The following is a 17,475-nucleotide window of genomic DNA, read 5'->3' as shown; positions in this document are numbered from 1 at the left end:
TAGTATATGCTTTATTAAAATATTAGAAACAGTTGTTCAAATTCAGGCAAAATGGATTGACAATGTGGGTAGTGCAATTTCAAAGGACAGGAGAACTAAGAGGAGGACAGAGGAGAGATGGAATGTCACATGCTGGCCTTAGGGATGGTAACAGTGGTTAATTCTTCCTCATAGGGGCAGCTTATGCTCTGGAATCAAACAGACAGACAATAAGAAAGTGCAACCAAACAGCAAGACAATTAAAATTCTTCACAACGGGAGTCTGAATCCAGCTCCTGCTTGATCCATCATTTCCCTGACTTTCAACCATTTTCCTGTGTCATGAAGAAATAGAGAAATAAAGCCCAGAAATTTCTCCCAAGGATGCATGCTTCTCTAGTCTCTGTGAGAGTCAATATCTTTTTTTTGTTTAACATCTTTATTGGAGTATAATTGCTTTACAATGTTGTGTTAGTTTCTGCTTTATAACAAAGTGAATCAACTGTACATATACATATATCCCCATATCTCCTCCCTCTTGCGTCTCCCTCCCACCCTCCCTATACCACCCCTCTAGGTGGTCACAAAGCACCAAGCTTATCTCCCTGTGCTGTGCGGCTGCTTTCCACTAGCTAACTATTTTACATTTGGTAGTGTATATATGTCAATGCTACTCTCTCACTTCGTCCCAGCTTACCCTTCCCTCTCCCCATGTCCTCAAGTCCATTCTCTACATCTGCGTCTTTATTCCTGTCCTGCCCCTCGGTTCATCAGAACCATTTTTTTTTTTTTTTTTAGATTCCATATATATGTGTTAGCATACGGTATTTATTTTTCTCTTTCTGACTTACTTCACTCTGTATGACAGACTCTAGGTCCATCCACCTCACTACAAATAGTTCAATTTCGTTTCTTTTTATGGCTGAGTAATATTCCATTGTATATACATGCCACATCTTCTTTATCCATTCATCTGTCGATGGACACTTAGGTTACTTCCATGTCCTGGCTATTGTAAATAGTGCTGCAATGAACATTGTGGTACATGTCTTTTTTTGAATTATGGTTTTCTCTGGGTATATGCCCAGTAGTGGGATTGCTGGGTCATATGGTAGTTCTATTTTTAGTTTTATAAGGACCTCCATACTGTTCTCCATAGTGGTTGTATCAATTTACATTCCCACCAACAGTGCAAGAGGGTTCCCTTTTCTCCACACCCTCCCCAGCATTTATTGTTTGTAGATGTTTTCTTTTAATTTTTTTAAATACATTTATTTTTTATTTTTGGCCGCGTTTGGTCTTTGTTGTTGCGTGCAGGCTTTCTCTAGTTGTGGCGAGTGGGGGCTACTCTTCCTTGCGGTGCACAGGTTTCTCATTGCGGTGGCTTCTCTTGTTGTGGAGCACGGGCTCTAGGTGCACGGGCTTCGGTAGTTGTGGCTCACAGGCTGTAGCATGCAGGCTCACTAGTTGTGGCACACGGGCTCAGTTGCTCCACAGCATGTGGGATCTTCCCAGACCAGGGCTTGAACCCGTGTCCCCTGCATTGACAGGTGGACTCTTAACCACTGTGCCACCAGGGAAGTCCCGTTTGTAGATTTTTTGATGATGTCCATTCTGACCGGTGTGAGGTGATACCTCATTGTAGTTTTGATTTGCATTTCTCTAATGATTAGTGATGTTCAGCATCCTTTCATGTGTTTGTTGGCAATCTGTATATCTTCTTAGGAGAAATGTCTGTTTAGGTCTTCTGTCCATTTTTGGATTGGGTTGCTTGTTTTTTTGATATTGAGCTGCATGAGCTGCTTGTATATATTGGAGATTAATCCTTTGTCAGTTGCTTCATTTGCAAATATTTTCTCCCATTCTGAGGGTTGTCTTTTCATCTTGTTTATGGTTTCCTTTGCTGTGCAAAAGCTTTTAAGTTTCATTAGGACCCATTTGTTTACTTTTGTGTTTATTTGCATTTCTCTAGGAGGTGGATCAAAAAGGATCTTGCTGTGATTATGTCATAGAGTGATCTGCCTATGTTTTCCTCTAAGAGTTTTATAGTGTCTGGCCTTGCATTTAGGTCTTTAATCCATTTTGAGTTTATTCCTGTGTATGGTGTTAGGAAGTTCTACTTTCATTCTTTTACATGTAGCTATCCAGTTTTCCCAGCACCACTTATTGAAGAGGCTGTCTTTTCTCCATTGTATATTCTTGCCTCCTTTGTCAAAGATAAGGTGACCATATGTGTGTGGGTTTATCTCTGGGCTTTCTATCCTGTTCCATTGATCTATATTTCTGTCTTTGTGCCAGTACCATACTGTCTTGATTATTGTAGCTTTGTAGTATAGTCTGAAGTCTGGGAGCGTGATTCCTCCAGCTCCGTTTTCCTTTCTCAAGATTGCTTTGCCTATTCAAGGTCTTTTGTGTTTCCATACAAACTGTGAAATTTTTTGTGCTAGTTCTGTGAAAAATGCCATTGGTAGTTTGATAGGGATTGCATTGCATCTGTAGATTGCTTTGGGTAGTATAGTCATTTTCATAATGTTGATTCTTCCAATCGAAGAACATGGTATATCTCTCCATCTGTTTGTATCGTCTTTAATTTCTTTCATTAGTGTCTTATAGTTTTCTGCATACAGGTCTTTTGTCTCCTTTGGTAGGTTTATTCCTAGGTATTTTATTCATTTTGTTGCAATGGTAAATGGGAGTGACAAACAAATGTTTTTTAGAGCATGTCACATTCTCTGAATTGGAGCCTTAGGATAAGTTCTTACGGAGTGAATCAAGAGTTTAAAAAGTTTGCAATAGGTCAATAATCTTCTTTCTTTTAAAGTTAGGAGAATTTCGCTTAATACGATATCATTGTACTTCTGAATTTAGGAATATATTTATTAAAGTCCTTATTGAGTACCAGTTATTACCAAGAACTAGGTGCTGTGGTTAACTGAACTACAGATTTGCAGCCTCTACCCTCAAGCTCACAGCCTAGTTGGTGTGGAGATCAGGGTGGGGACAGAACACTGTGGTAAAGGCCATGCCATTAAGCTCTGCCTAAGTTACCTTTGTGGCAGTGAGGGCTCCCAGAGGAAGAGATATTTGATCTGTGTCTTCGAGGATGAATAGGGATTCACCAAGAAGACAGAGGCAGAAGACATTCCAGGTTAAAGGAACAGCAATTGGCAAGATGCACACATGAAGTATGCCAGCACATTGGAAAATTATGAGAAGTTTGCTATAATTGAAATAAATGTGCCCCAAAAGATACCATGCTTAGAAAGATCATTGTTGTGGCTATTTAGAGGAAGTATTAGAAGAGAGGAGAAAGTGGAGTTTATTGGTTGAGAGTTATTTTAATAGCCCAGGTGAAATACGATGAGTGTCTGAACTGAGGTCATTGCAATAGGGATGAAGAAGGGAAGTGAATAGGAAAGAGGGAGTACTCAGAAAGTAGACTCCTAGGTTTTATTTGGTAAACAGAGTAGATGGTGGTTCTAAAGCCAGGATGTAAGTTATAGGAGACACAACAACTTTGGGAGATTATTTTCCTCTGCATACCTGAGTTTCAGTCACCTAAAGACCATCCAATCTATTGATTGATTATTGATATCTGGAGTACAGGAGAGATATCTGAGCTAAATCTTTGGGAGTCATGGTTGTGTAGATTGAGAATCAAAAAATCAAATGTCTACAGGTTACAGCTGCTAAGTAGACAAAGTAAATGAGTAAAGTGGATGATAAGGAAAGGTGAGGACTGTCATGAGCTGGAGAGAGCATGCCCCACCTATGGGGGACAGCTGCTACTCAGTTCTAATAGGTTACTGATGTGGGACTCTGGGGGAACAGTGCTGGCAGCTTTTTTAGAAAAAGAAACCAGAAACCCGGATTTTAATATGGGCTTTCCGAATCTCAAACTAGTTTAAGATTAAAAAAACAAAACAAAACAACTTTGTGAGCCAAAACAAATTAGTTGACTGGCCAGATTAAATCAATGGATACCTCTGTTGTAGATGGTAATGCAAATTGTAAACATGAATGAAATTCCTAAGAAAAATGTAGTCTACAGTGAGAAAAGGAGAACCTCAGAATGAAACTCATAAAAACCTGAGGCTCAAGAGACAGCCTTGAACCAGGTACTGCACAGTATAGCTCATATTTTTAGTGGTGAAAGAGTAAAACTAACATTATATTTCACAGCATAAAGATGTGTCCCATTAGAAATCCATGAGTACCAACTTAAAATAAGCACTCAAATGTGGGCAGTCCTATTACATTTCTTTCATCAGCTCACCCTCATCCATCCCAGACATCATTTAAAATCTTTTCCACTATCTTAAAATCTCTGACCATCACAACTAACTCCAACCATACCCTCTTTCAGCTGGTGACCCCATCTCATAGTTTTCATAGAAAGTGGAAACTGTGAGATAGGATTCTGTGTTTAGTTTCAGGGATATGAGAAATTTTTCTCTTCTGCTGCTCTAGCCTGTTCTCTTCCCTCCAGCTTCTCATGAATCTTACACTCTCAGTGCCTTCTATGATATATTCAGATACCCCATCTTAGTCTCTCCCTAGGTTTTTAAACACATCCAGGCCTCTCCCATTAACAAGAATAAAAAACAAAACCACCACTACCAGGCCCACAAGTTTCTCCAGCTTACTCTATCTTTCTTCCCTTTTATAGTCCAGCTTTGTGAAAGAATCATATACACACCCTTGTCTCCAGTTCCTTTTCTACGCTCACTCCTTAGACTATCTGATCTAGCTTCTGTTTCAGATAGTCTGGTAGACTCTCTCTTGTTAAGGTCACCACACTACTAAATCCATTGAAAGTTTTCAGCCCTCACCTTTCTTGTCCTCTTAACATCATTTGACCCTGCTGGCCACTCCACTCTTCATGACCTACGTTACCCTGGCTTCTGTGATATCTGGCTCTCCTGGGCTTCCTCCTACTCCTTCTTCAGATCACATCTTATTCTTCACTTCCCCTGGGAAAACCCTGCCTTTACTGGTTCAAATCTCACTATTGTATGCTCTCTGAGGGCAATAAAACTCTCCTTTGTAACATTTTGCACTGTGAAATTTTATATTTTTCTGTGTGCTCTCCCCACTTGTAAGCTGAAGATAGGTAGGAAGCATGCTAGATTTTCTCATCATCGTAGGCGTTGTACCTGGACAGAATCCTGGGGCTCAATAACTACGCTTCTAAGGAGTGAATGACTAAATAACTGAAAATGAGTGAATTTAAAGCCTGAAACTACAGACCATAGAGGCTGCCTCAGTTGCCTAGCACATTATTTCATATTTGGATCATTTTCATTTTTATTAATTAAACCACAAATTTCAGAAGTTTAAGAAGGGTTATTTCAATCTATTTAATTTTGGGATTATTTTTAGTTTTTATTCTTCAACTCGCACTTAGTCTATAATATAACCTTTAAGTAGAGTGACACAAAATGAATAAGAGTTTGTCTCTACTCTTAAAAGGCGTAATTTTTTCCTCTTCATATATATTAAAATTTAAATTAGAAATAAAATTTAAATATCTATTCATTCAAACAGCTGCAAATACAGAGAGAATAACAATAAGAATGATAAAGAACAAAATAGTTGGAAGTCTTTAAAATCTCACTGAAATTATATAAAAAGGCTTTTATTTCACCCCAAATATTTTTACATTATTAAATATGTTCATGTAAAGGATCTATATCTAGAGAGATATATAAAGGATCTATGTTTAGAAACTGGTATGAATGAACACTTTCAGTATGGGAAATGGACCAAATATTATTGCTTATGATCATCAGCTATATTCATTCAACAAGCCTTTATTGAGCACTTGCCATTAGTTAAGGTAAGCTAAGCCAAGTCTTCATGACCAACTGAATGTGAGATTGAGCATAGGGGAGAGGAAGAGATCAAAGGGCACAGAGATTTCTAAATGTGTTGACTGCAGGCAGGATGAACAGGAATTATTTCTGGAAGTTTTGAATTTGGGCTGCTGATGTGTAACTAAATTAAAACATGTTGACAATATGCCTACAGTGAAAAGTAAAGAGTTCTTGCTTATAAATATCATTTTGGTAATAACTGACACATCAATGATGGTTGAAGGTCAGGGAGTAGTCAGTGGTGCTGGATGTCAGGGAGAGGTCAAGCCATATGATAAATGAAAAAGGCTTTGAGATTTCCTAATTAAATATAGATGAGAGTCTAGTAGATAGATTTGGAGATTATAAAACAGAGAATTTTCTCAGAACTGAATGTGTCAAATCAACTCAATCCATGTCAGACAGCCCTGTGTTCAAATCCCAGGTTTGTCACCTTCGATATAGGACATTGGTCAAATTTACTGAGCCTCTAAAAGCCTCAGAGTTTCTCATGTGTAAAGTGGAGATACCAATATCTGCCCCCTCTAACGTTTGGGGAAGAATTAAATATGATGCTTGGTACAATGTCTTTCACATAGTAAATGTCAAATATATAGCATTGATGAGGAGGAGGAGGACGATGGTGACAACCATCCTATGTTTATGAGGGCCAGGACAAATAAAAAGAAAGAAGGAGACTTTGATTCAACATAGGGATGACATTTTGAAAGACCAAGTCGTCTAGATGGAGAGGTGAACTGTAGGAAGGGTAAATTTCACATCACTGGAAGGAAGGACCAGATGGTCATTTGACAGCAAGCTGACAATGAGGTTTGAAGCATGAGATAAAGGTCGACATTCTAGTTCTATGATTCTATTATAGCTCTATATTCTATATAGTTCTATGATTCTGTTAGTTTCCCAGGGAATGTGATAGATAAAAGCGGGCGTAATTTGGGGGAAGACGGGAAAAGAGACAGCTTTCTTATAAGATGAATAGAATATCTGATATATTATTTCACAACAAAATCAAATGATCCCCAGCTGGACAATGACGGTTTTGTGGTCAAATGCAGAGTGGCAGCTATTACAGTTGACCCTTGAACAACACGGGGGTTCAGGGTGCCCGAACCTCTGCCCAGTGGAAAATCCGAGTATAACTTACAGTTGGCCCTCCATATCCATGGTTCCTCCATATCCAAGGCTCCGATTCTACAGATTCAAGCAACCGTGTAACACTGCAGTGTTTACTATTGAAAAAATCTAAGTATAAGTGGATCTGCTCAGTTCAAACCCAGTGTTGTTAAAGGGTCAACTGTATACTCAAACACATCCCCATGCCACTTCTGCCCACACATTGAGTTTTACTAACAGCAGCCTCATTTCTTTTACTGTAGTGTCAAAACTTTAGGAAAACAAAAAGAATTTTGTCCTCAAAACATGTTGGGACCCCAGATTTGTGGGAACCACAGTATGTATTTTCCTAAAAATAAAACCCTGGATTTTGAAAACAGGCTCTTTGGCGAGTGATCAGTAGCATTACCAAAGAATTACTCAATTAAGAAAATAATTACCTATAGAAATCTCTTAAGTGTCAACTCTCCAAAAACATTTCACTTTACTCTTAATTTTTGAACTCCACATAGGATGAAGTATTATCAATGTAGCTATTTCTGAAGACTGTTCTTTTTGTTGTTTTTAGAGCAGTGGTCTTGAGTGATGGAGCCACCCCCATTTGTTCTTGTGACGGTTCATATTTACTCTTGAGTTGACTGGCTAGAACTAAAACTGTAAATTCTAGCCCTAAGCCTAAATGATATTTACAATCCTGAACTCACTCTCACAACCTCCAACAAAGAACTAAGAGACTCTAAACACTGGGATAAGATTTAGCATGACATTATTCTTCTGAAGAAAACATTTCAGATAAATCTTCCGAGTCTCTAGGTGTCAGAGTGTATAGGATGCTTTGTGCAATAATCCCTCAGAGGAGAAACCTTGAAGGAGTCCTATTTTTCCTTATGGCATATGAAACCTGAGCATGTGAATTGTTCTTACACACACATCACTTCTAAATTCTCCAGCGAAAGAACTCTTTTTAGTTTTAAACAGACCAAAGAGACCTGTTCTGGACCTGATTTTCTCCCAGGCTAGCCGACTTAGAAAGTGGATTTACAGTTCACTCACATACAAACTGAGTGCAATGTTGTATAGAGGTCTCCAAGGACAACACTCCTTGTGTTCTGAATAAGAAATAAAATCACCAGGATATCCAGGGTCTTTTAGGGCTATCTCAGTCACACCCTGTATCTTGAGTTGTAATTATGAGAAATGCATCAAAGCATCTCCTCATTTGTGTACGAATGAAGAGAAGGGACAGGTCCCTTTTATACTTGCGAAGTAAATAAGGTCCGTGTAGCAACATGTTAGCAGCTTGGCATTCTTGGATTTAACAGTCATGGTTCTACCTAGTCTTGTGTGATATTATTAGACCCTGACTGGCAATGTTTTATACTTCTGCTGAGGCATATTTGTGACTTGAACACGCTGCAAGGCCAGAAAGTTTGGATTAACTAGTGAGCAAATGGATGACTGCAATTAACTCAGCATCCACATCTCAAGACACATTTGTTGTCTTCCTTCTGGAACTTATTTACAATAACTGGAGTAAGGTTATTTTATAATAAAACCTTTGTTCACTTATGAAATCTGGTCGTGAAGTAGGAAAGGAGATGGTTGAATTTGAAATTGAGTTTAATGCATGCTCACTGTAATGGAAATGTGATTGGATCACATTTTGAATTTTGTCCAAATTTTTTTCATACCTATGAATTTAGAGAATTCACAAGGCCCCATCTTCAGAAATATGGATACAAGGAGTTAACTGTATCTATAAAAAAGGTGTAAAACATGTCAAGGCACATGGAAAGGAGTTTGAGGATGAGGAATGTAATTTAATTTCTGCCTTCCAAAAAAAGTCTTCAAGGCAATGTATCCTTTTTCCAATGTTTGCTCTTTTAAAAGATTTATTTGGAGGACATAAACATTATCAAAAAACCTTCTGTAGGATCATCTTAAATGTTACCCTACAGAGAGAAAATACCTAAAACAATTCCCCATTTCAGTCACTAAAACTCAGTTACGTTTAGTAATATAAACTCATCCTGAAACTTCATTCCTCACAAAAATTTGAGTATAAAATGTTGATATCATTTGATAAAGAATTACTTACCATTTCATAATATAGAAAATGTGATGAATGTTTCCTACTAAAGTAACTTCTGCTTTGATGTGAAATCCTTCAGTGGTTCCTCATTGCCTTCAGGATAAAGTCCATACTCCATCACGTGGCCTACGCGCCCCTTTATTGCCTTCCGTTGGAGCCTCACCTCGAGCCACGCAACACAGCTCACATTTCTCCGAGCACCTGTCATACTGAACTATTGGCAGTTCCCAGACCTTCTGGGCCTTTGTTTATGATGCCTTCTCTATCTGAAACTCTATACTCAGTCTTCTGACCTTTACAACTTGCCTCAGGAACATGTCTTCTAAAAGGCCCAAGAACTTCCCCAGTCGGCACTCAGTGTCCATCAACACCCTTTCCCAAGCACCCCATGTTTCTATTTATCATAGCTGTTTTAATGCTGCATCATAATTGTCTACTTGTCAATTTTCCTCATTCATTCATTCAAGCATTCCACAAATATTTAATGAATATTAACTACATGACAGTCACTACTCTAGGCACTGAGGACAAACAATGAACAAAAAAACTACCAGCTATCATGGAGCTTAGCTTCTAGTAGGGGCACAAATATAATAACACATAAACATATTTATACTAAAATGCCAGGCACTCTTAAATGCTATGAAAAAAAAAAAAACTCAACAAGGTAAGATAAACAGGGAAAGTGGGGAAACAGTTCTGGTGGGGAAAGTTGTTGCTTTTAGAAAGAAAGCGGTTTATTTTTAGAAAGATGGTCTTCAGGGACCCTTTATTGAGACGGCAGGATTTTTTGTTTGTTTGGTTTTTGTTTTTTACATAGATTTGAAGTAAGCAAGAGAGCAAGCAATGCTGGTGTTTAAATGAAGTTGTGTTCTAGTCAGAGGAAACTATGCATGCAAAGGCTGTGAAATGCAAATATTCCTGGCATATTTGGGGGAATAGCAAGGAAGGCAGAGTGGCCATTGTACATACACTGTGTTAGGGAGAGAGAGGAGTGGGAGATGGTATTAGAGAGGTGTCATGAAGTAGGACAATGGTTCTCAACAAGGCTGTACATTAGAAACAACTGGTGAGCTTTAAAAAATATAAGACAGCCCTGTCTTATCCCGAGAGTTTAACTTTAATGACTTGGAGTAGAGCCCAGACATTGGTATTTGTTCTTCTTGTTGTTTTCTATCATGTTTTTTTTCCAAGGTTTAATAAACTTTTGATTTTAGAATAAAACTTTCTAGAAAAGTAGCAAAGATAGTACAGGGAGTTCCTGCATCTCCCCACCCAGTTTCCTCTACAATGGTTGACATTTTGCATTACCATGGTACATTTGGTACAACCAAGAAACCAACATTAACTAAATAAACTCCACACTTTATTAGGATTTTACTACTTTTTCAGCTGATGTCTTTTTCTATTCTAGGACCACATCCGGGATTCCACATTACATTTAGTTATCATGATTCCAATAGTCACCTTTAGTCTGTAACAATTTCTTAGGCATTTTTTTGTTTTGTTTTTCATATCCTTGCCAGTTTTGAGGAGTACTGTTCAGGTGCTTGGTAGCGTGCCTTTGATGCTTTTCTCATGTTTAGCCTGAAGTTATGGGTTTGGGGGAAGGATACTCCAGAACTGAAGTACCCTTCTCATCACATTATATCAACTATGTGCCATCAACATGACTTAATGACTTATCACTGATGATGTACCTTTGATCATTTGGCCAAGATAGTTTCCCAGGTTATACACTGTAAAGTCTCCCCCACCCAACCTTTTCCATTACTCTACCTTTTGGGCCAGTAATTCAATAAGCACAACCCTCGCTCAAGCACGGTTAGGGGGTGGATTTAAGGTTCATTTTTTGGAAGGAGGAGGCACTGATATTTTTAAACAGATCCTGTGATAATTCTAATGTGCAGCTGATGTTGGGCACTTTAGGCCACTTTAGGATTTTGACCTACAGTCTGAATGAGATGGGAAGGCATTGAAGGAGTTTGAACAACTGAGTGATGTGATCTGACTTGTGATTTCAAAGAATTTCTCTAGCTTTTTAGTGGACTATGGGGTCAAGGACAGGAGCAATGAGATCAGTTGAGAGGTTATTACAACAATTCAGGTGAAGAGACTATGGTATTTGGGACCAGGGCTGGCTATGAGCTACCTCTACCGAAAGGGATCATGATTTCTTTATACCTTCAGACCCTAGTACATATAATAGATGTTCAATAAATATTGCATGAATGATTGTGAAACAGACGGTTTATGTATTGCTCTTTGGGAGACAGCACAGCTCAAAGGGAAGTAAGATAAGAAGTCTGGGAAGGTGCTAGAACATAACATGACCTGGATCATTTACAACCAGTTGAACAACTGAAAACTTATATTCGTTATCTATAAAATGGAAATAACAATCCTTCAGGGGGTTATTAGTAGACTAATAAAAATAATCAAATATAAGGGCTCTGTTTATACTGCTAATAACCTGCCACGATTCCCCAAGCCTTACATACACCCAGTGATACAGCAGAGATAAAAGAGTGAGATCTGGGTTTCTACAGCCTTGGTTCTTATTCCAGTATTGGTACTTATTACTTTGGCCACATTATATCACTTCTGTAAGTCTCTGTTTCTTCACCTTGGAAGTGAAGATATTAGTTCCTATCTCATAGGATTGTTGTGAAAATAAAAAATATATAATATTTAAAAGTGCTTAGAATGATTCCTGGCATATAATAAGCTCTCAATGTGCAAGTTACTACTATTGCTGTATCATCTCCAGGGTATGTATTTCATGTTCTCAGAACATCTTCTCACTTAATACTACTGTGTTGGATACTCTCTATTTGCCCCTCCAGGTCAATACTCCATCCTGCTCTGGGCCTGGGCAGCTGACCTGTATGGGCTGTGTCAGGATGGTATCCAGTTGCAAGGCAATCACAGGCCATCACAGGATGAAAGGAGGATGATGGTAGGATATCAGTCCCCCTCGGCACACAGCAAGGTTGACACTGGCCGTGTTTTCCTGTGGAAACCCTCAGCTCCTGGCCAGAAGCCCTCTCTACAACTTTCTTTCCACTTCCAGTAATCACTTTCTTTCCTGCCCTTGAAGGCCACGGGGTGGTAAAGGGTCTCCCTTATTCCTGGCCAGGGCACTGTCCCTTTTTCCATACATGTACTCGCACGCTAGTAAATCGTCCCTTTATTGGAATCTTCAGTTACCTAGTTTGGATGTACATCGATTTCCTGTTGAAATCCTGACTGATACATCTGGAAATAGGCATCATTCCCGTTTTGCAGGTGATAATACTGAGGCTTTAAAAGACTATACTCAGGATAGTGGAAACAGCAGAAATTTCAAGCTAGATAGCCATGAGTTCAAATACTGTGTAAATTTGAGCAAATTACTTGAACTCCTTTTTTTGCTGTATGAATCATGTAAACTTATTTGTAGCTCTGTGAGTTTGGACGAGTTATCTAAACTCTCTAAGGCTTAGTGTTCCCTCCTAGCACATAGGATTTCTTTATTATAAGTAATATTGCATTTAAAATAATCATCATAGTATCAGCCACAGAGTGGTTGATAAAAAATGTTAGTTTTGTGTCCCAAGAAGTCCCTACAAGTCACATTCTTTGCTAAATTTTGGATATAGTTTGGCGATTTCTGACTCAATATCGGTGGTCTCTTTGAAGGCCAAATTTTCTCATTTTTATTATTTTGTAAGTACATATTTGTATGTACTGTTATCAAATAAAATTCTTTTAGGCTTTCCTTTGTAATTGTTTTAGTCTCAGTTTGTTTTGTTTTTGCAAATTTAGCTATAGAATTATGCTTCCAAGAGATACTTCTACTTTGTATTTCACAGTGGTAATCTTAGACAAACCTTATGAAAACAAAATCTTCCTGTTAGCCTTCTAATTTAAAAAGTGTCTTGGCAAATTGGCCTAGTGTAGAAAGTTTTCATCAAAATGACATTTACTAATGATTATAGCAATCATTGATACCAAATCTCCCTTTTTGATAGCTTTTTCCTATTGGTGTAGTTGATAATTGCTTATCTTACACAGCGGGACAGATTTAATTCAAAGCTGTTTCTGAAAGCTTCTCAGGAGATGCAGAACAACTTTTCTGAACAGCATTTGGCTTGAAATAACTGTTTCACATTGGGGATTTTCACTTATTATCAGAAGTCATTTATAATCCGATTGGTAATGCAAGTGGCATTGGACGGCTTTATTGAATCTGACGTTTTGTCCAACAAGTGTATTGATTGGAATATGTCAGCTCTAGGCATATTACAGTTTTGTTACATTTAACATAACTGTCACTTGGAAATTTCATTACAGAGTGGTGCTCTGGGCCTGATCCTACCAGGAAAAAAATAAATTGCTTATTAAGAAAATTTTAGGCTCTCAGACTGCCAATCCAAAAAAAGAAGTTGTCTTTTTATGTTAAAGGACCCGTTCCCATGGATTTTAGAGTTGAAAAAGAGGGCAGAAAGCAAGCTAATTGGCTATCCACGTGTACCAAATATTCTTCATAACTTATTTAAACGTCCCAACAATCTTGCAAGGCAGGAATTACCTCCAGTTCACTGAGGGTCAGACAGGTAAGTATCTGACCATAAGTAATCCATCTTGGAAGTGATGGATTTGGGTCTGAAGTGTAGGCTTCTCTGATTTCCAAGTCCACGCTCAGTCCACCCCCAGTCCACCCCATCTAATCACCAGCTCTATGGTGTCAGTGCAGAAATTTATTAGAGAATGGCTTTTTAAAAATTATTAAAAATCTCATCTTGCTTGATATTTAGACAATTTTCTCAACTACTAACTGCTCTCAAAGCTTTCTCTCCACATCCTATTTCTCTGTTCTCAATTTAAGGCCTCATCATCTCTTAACCAGATTGTTGTAATACCATTTTAACTTGTCTTCCTGAGTCTAATTTTGTCCACTCCAATACATTATCCATATTAATATTTTAAGCACAAAGACCTGATTATTAATCCCTATTGATACCCTTCCATGGCCCCATTTCACCAATGAGGTAAAGTCAGAATTCCTCAGTACCATGTTCAAGGCATTCCTGATTACATATTTCGCAATCAAGGTAACTTCTCATACCCTTAGTTCCAGGAAAATGTATTTCCCTAAATCCACCACACTTTTCCATGCCTCCCAGCTTGGACATGTTTCCCTCAACACTCACCCCCATCTTACCTGGAGAATGTTTATCTTTTAAGAGCTTAATCAAAAGTTACCCTTTCAATGAATTCTTCCCTGTCCTTTCTGAATGATTTTATGCCCAAATTATTATTTCTATTTGTAAGAACAACACTATACTGAAGGTTTTTTGTTTTGTTTTGTTTTTGGGGTTTTGTTGTTGTTTTCATTTTGTTTTGTTTTGTTTTTGTCTCCTCCTAGCGAATTTTGCATTTTGTCTCCTCCTAGCAAATTTTGAGCTCTTTGCAAGCAGGGACTGTGTCTAGATGTTCAATAATTATTTGTGAACTAATAAATCTGTTGTAACCTTTAGAGTTAGTTTCCTGTTTTCGAGCAAATATCTTTAAAAATAGCAACTTCAGGGATCTAATCCATTACATTGATGCTTCAGAGACATTTCCAGCAGACCTTACTCTTGAAATCTTCTAAACGGGCCCAGGGCATGCCCGAAAAGTGACTTCTGCTCACGCTAGTAAAAGTTGGGGAGAGGGCTCAAGAAGAGAGAGAAGGAAAATGTAAGAAGCAGAGACAAGAAAAAAAAAAAAAAAAGCACCCAGAGCGTAAGCTCAGGTGTCACACAGTTGAAAGAGGCAGAAGCTGGACAAAAAGTACATATATCGCATCAGAGCAACTCAGAGATGTGTTGTGCTTTCCTGAGCATGGAGTAATCGAGGGAGGGAGTGTTATGGATTAAGAAGACAGTAGGCTGGGCTGAAGAAGCCAAAGCAAAAGTAACAGGCTGCTGGGGCTCACAGCTGTGATCTTCCATCTCTCCATCCAGTATCGGGATGCTATATACACGTCGCTAATTATAATCAAGGGCATGTCACTCCCATCTCTCCTGACACTCCTGTAAACAGATTATTTGTGAAAGAAAAAGACAATGAATTTTGGGAGCAACAGACATCTGAAATTGACTGTGCAAAACCGAAACAAAAAATCCAGACAAATAATAGTATCTTTTTTTCTTCATCAGTTAGATCTCTTGTAACAAGATTTCCTTGTCCCTGTTGACACTCTGGCAAGTGATATTGACAAGCCAAGAAATGTAAATAGCAAAACAGGAAAGGAAAGAAAAACAAGCAATGGGCATAAGCACTAGAAGGGCGAAGCAGATCCTTTGTAACTGAAAGTTTACTGGAGGCACAATTTAACAATCATTAACTAATTACTGCATTCAACAGAAAATTAGATTGCCCATTCTCCTGAGCACATATGAAAATGGTGTGAGAACTAACACTTGATGTCGTGTGACAATGTCATACCCTCAGGTGCAGTCAGAACATCCTCTGGCCACTGATGCCTCCTAACGAGTCTTCATACCTGCAGCCTCCAAGCCTGTATTGTCCGATACAATAGCCGCTACCACATGTGGTGATTTAAATGTAAATTAATTAAAATTATAAAACGTAAAAAGTTCAGTTTCTCTATCCCACCAGCCACATTTCAGTGGCTCAATGGCCACATGTGGCTAATATATTAAACAGTGCAGATGTAGAACATTTCCATCATTGCAGAGATTTTTATGGGAAAGCTCTGCAAGTCTCCCAATTTACCCTAAACATCCCCACTAAGTTAAGCCTACTCATGCATAATTTTATCATATCACTTCCTGGCTCATAAACTTCTGACAGATTTCTTACTGCCACCAGGACAGTGCTTCTCAAAATTTACTGTATGTCCATATTATCTGGAGAGCTTGTTAAAACGCAGTCTCTGATTCAATAGGACTGTCGTGAGCCCACGAATCTGCATTTCAGCTCAACTCCCAGGGGATGCCGATGGTGTTCCTTCAACCATATTTTATCACCTGCATTCAAAAGTTCTCTATTCCCTCACCAGTCCCACCTGATGTCCATCAGCTTCCAGAAAGGCCCTTCTTTGCTCCAGCGGCTAAGTTTCTCAACAGTTCCTTCTGATGCCATTATTCACTCGTGCGCCCTTACTAGGTTCCTCCAATTTCTTCATCTTTAAGGAGGTTGTCCCCAGTGGCTCAAGCCTGCTCAATCACCTCTATAGAGATGGCTTTCAAACTTCAGTGTACATAGGGATCATCTCAAGGGAGCTTGAGAACTTGTGCTACTCAGGCCCTACCCCAGGAGAGTCTGGTCATTAAGTTTGAGGTGGGGCCCAGAACCCACCTGATTAATAGACCACAGGTGATTCTAAGTGTTTCCCTAACCAAACTCTGAGAACTATTGTCTTAGTATACTTCTCATCTACATAACTCATTTTGATACTTAAAAAACTTACAGATAACCTTATACTGATATTCAATTGCTTGTAGTGTTTTTTATTTATTGCAAAATTAAGTATAAACAATCTATTTATGTCTAGAAATGTCTAGAGCTGTGGATTTCAACCCTGAGCACATGTTGTAATCCCTTGAGGGAGATTTTAGAAACCTTCATTCAGATGTTCCCATCCCCAGAGATTCTGATTTATATGATAAGGGAATAGGCTTTGGTTATTTTTGTTTGTTTGTTTTCCAAAGCTCTGTAATTAGTTTCCTGGGGCTGCCGTAACAGAGTACTACAAATTTGGTGACTTAAGACAACAGAAATTTATTCTCTCAGGGTTCTGGAGGTTAGAAATCAAGATGTTGGCAGGGCCATGCTTCCTCTGAAGGCTCTAGGGAAGAACCTGTTGCATGCTTCTCTCCTTACTTCTGCTGGTTGCAGACAGTCATTGGCATTCCCTGGCTTATAGCGGCATCAGTCCAATTTCTGCCTCGTTCATTGCATAGCCTTCTTTCCTGTGTCTGTGTCTCCAAATCTCATTCTTCTTATACGAACACTGGTCATGGGATTTGGGACCCAACCGTATCAGGTCTGACCTCATCTTAACTTGATTCCATACGCAAAGACTATTTCCATGACTTCAACATTTGTTGAAATGACTTCAACATTTCTTTTTTGTGGGAAACAATTTAACCTGCAAGCTCCCCAAGTGATTCTAAGGCACAGTCTGGCTTTAAGAGTAATGGTCTAGACTCATTGGTTCTGAAACTTGAGCATACAACACAATAACCTTGGGGGCTTGGAAATATAAGGGTTGCTGAATCCAAACCCCAAGATTTAACAGGTCTGGGTTGGGCCTGAGAATTTGCATTTTTCTAACAAGCGTGAAAACCACTGGTGTAGGGGAAAGGGAAGTAAAATGGGTGTACTGTTGACCCTTAAACAAAACGGGTTTGAACTGCATGG

General features: G+C 38.7%; 1 protein-coding gene across 10 annotated transcripts in view; it reads right to left on the bottom strand.

The window, feature by feature from the left end:
• Positions 1 to 17,138, bottom strand: part of LOC309659718 (uncharacterized protein) — a 131,020-nt gene extending 113,882 nt beyond the window's left edge. For 6 of the 10 annotated variants that reach the window (XM_082459709.1, XM_082459707.1, XM_082459702.1 and 3 more), the window contains exons 1-2: positions 9,067 to 17,138; positions 7,000 to 7,084 (exon numbers count right to left, since the gene is read on the bottom strand). In XM_082459709.1, the coding sequence (XP_082315835.1) occupies positions 7,000 to 7,019 (20 nt within the window). In that variant the 5' untranslated portion in view covers positions 7,020 to 7,084; positions 9,067 to 17,138. The remainder of the gene's footprint in view (positions 1 to 6,999; positions 7,085 to 9,066) is intronic. The other 4 variants (XR_014262909.1, XR_014262910.1, XM_082459703.1 and 1 more) reach the window with 1 other exon arrangement.
• Positions 17,139 to 17,475: the final 337 nt, after the last annotated feature.

The sequence above is a fragment of the Balaenoptera physalus genome, assembly GCF_965194825.1.
Source record: "Balaenoptera physalus genome assembly, chromosome: 4".
Lineage (NCBI taxonomy): Eukaryota > Metazoa > Chordata > Mammalia > Artiodactyla > Balaenopteridae > Balaenoptera > Balaenoptera physalus.
Note: the sequence above shows the minus strand (reverse complement) of the source record. Positions and strands in the feature narration are given on the sequence as shown.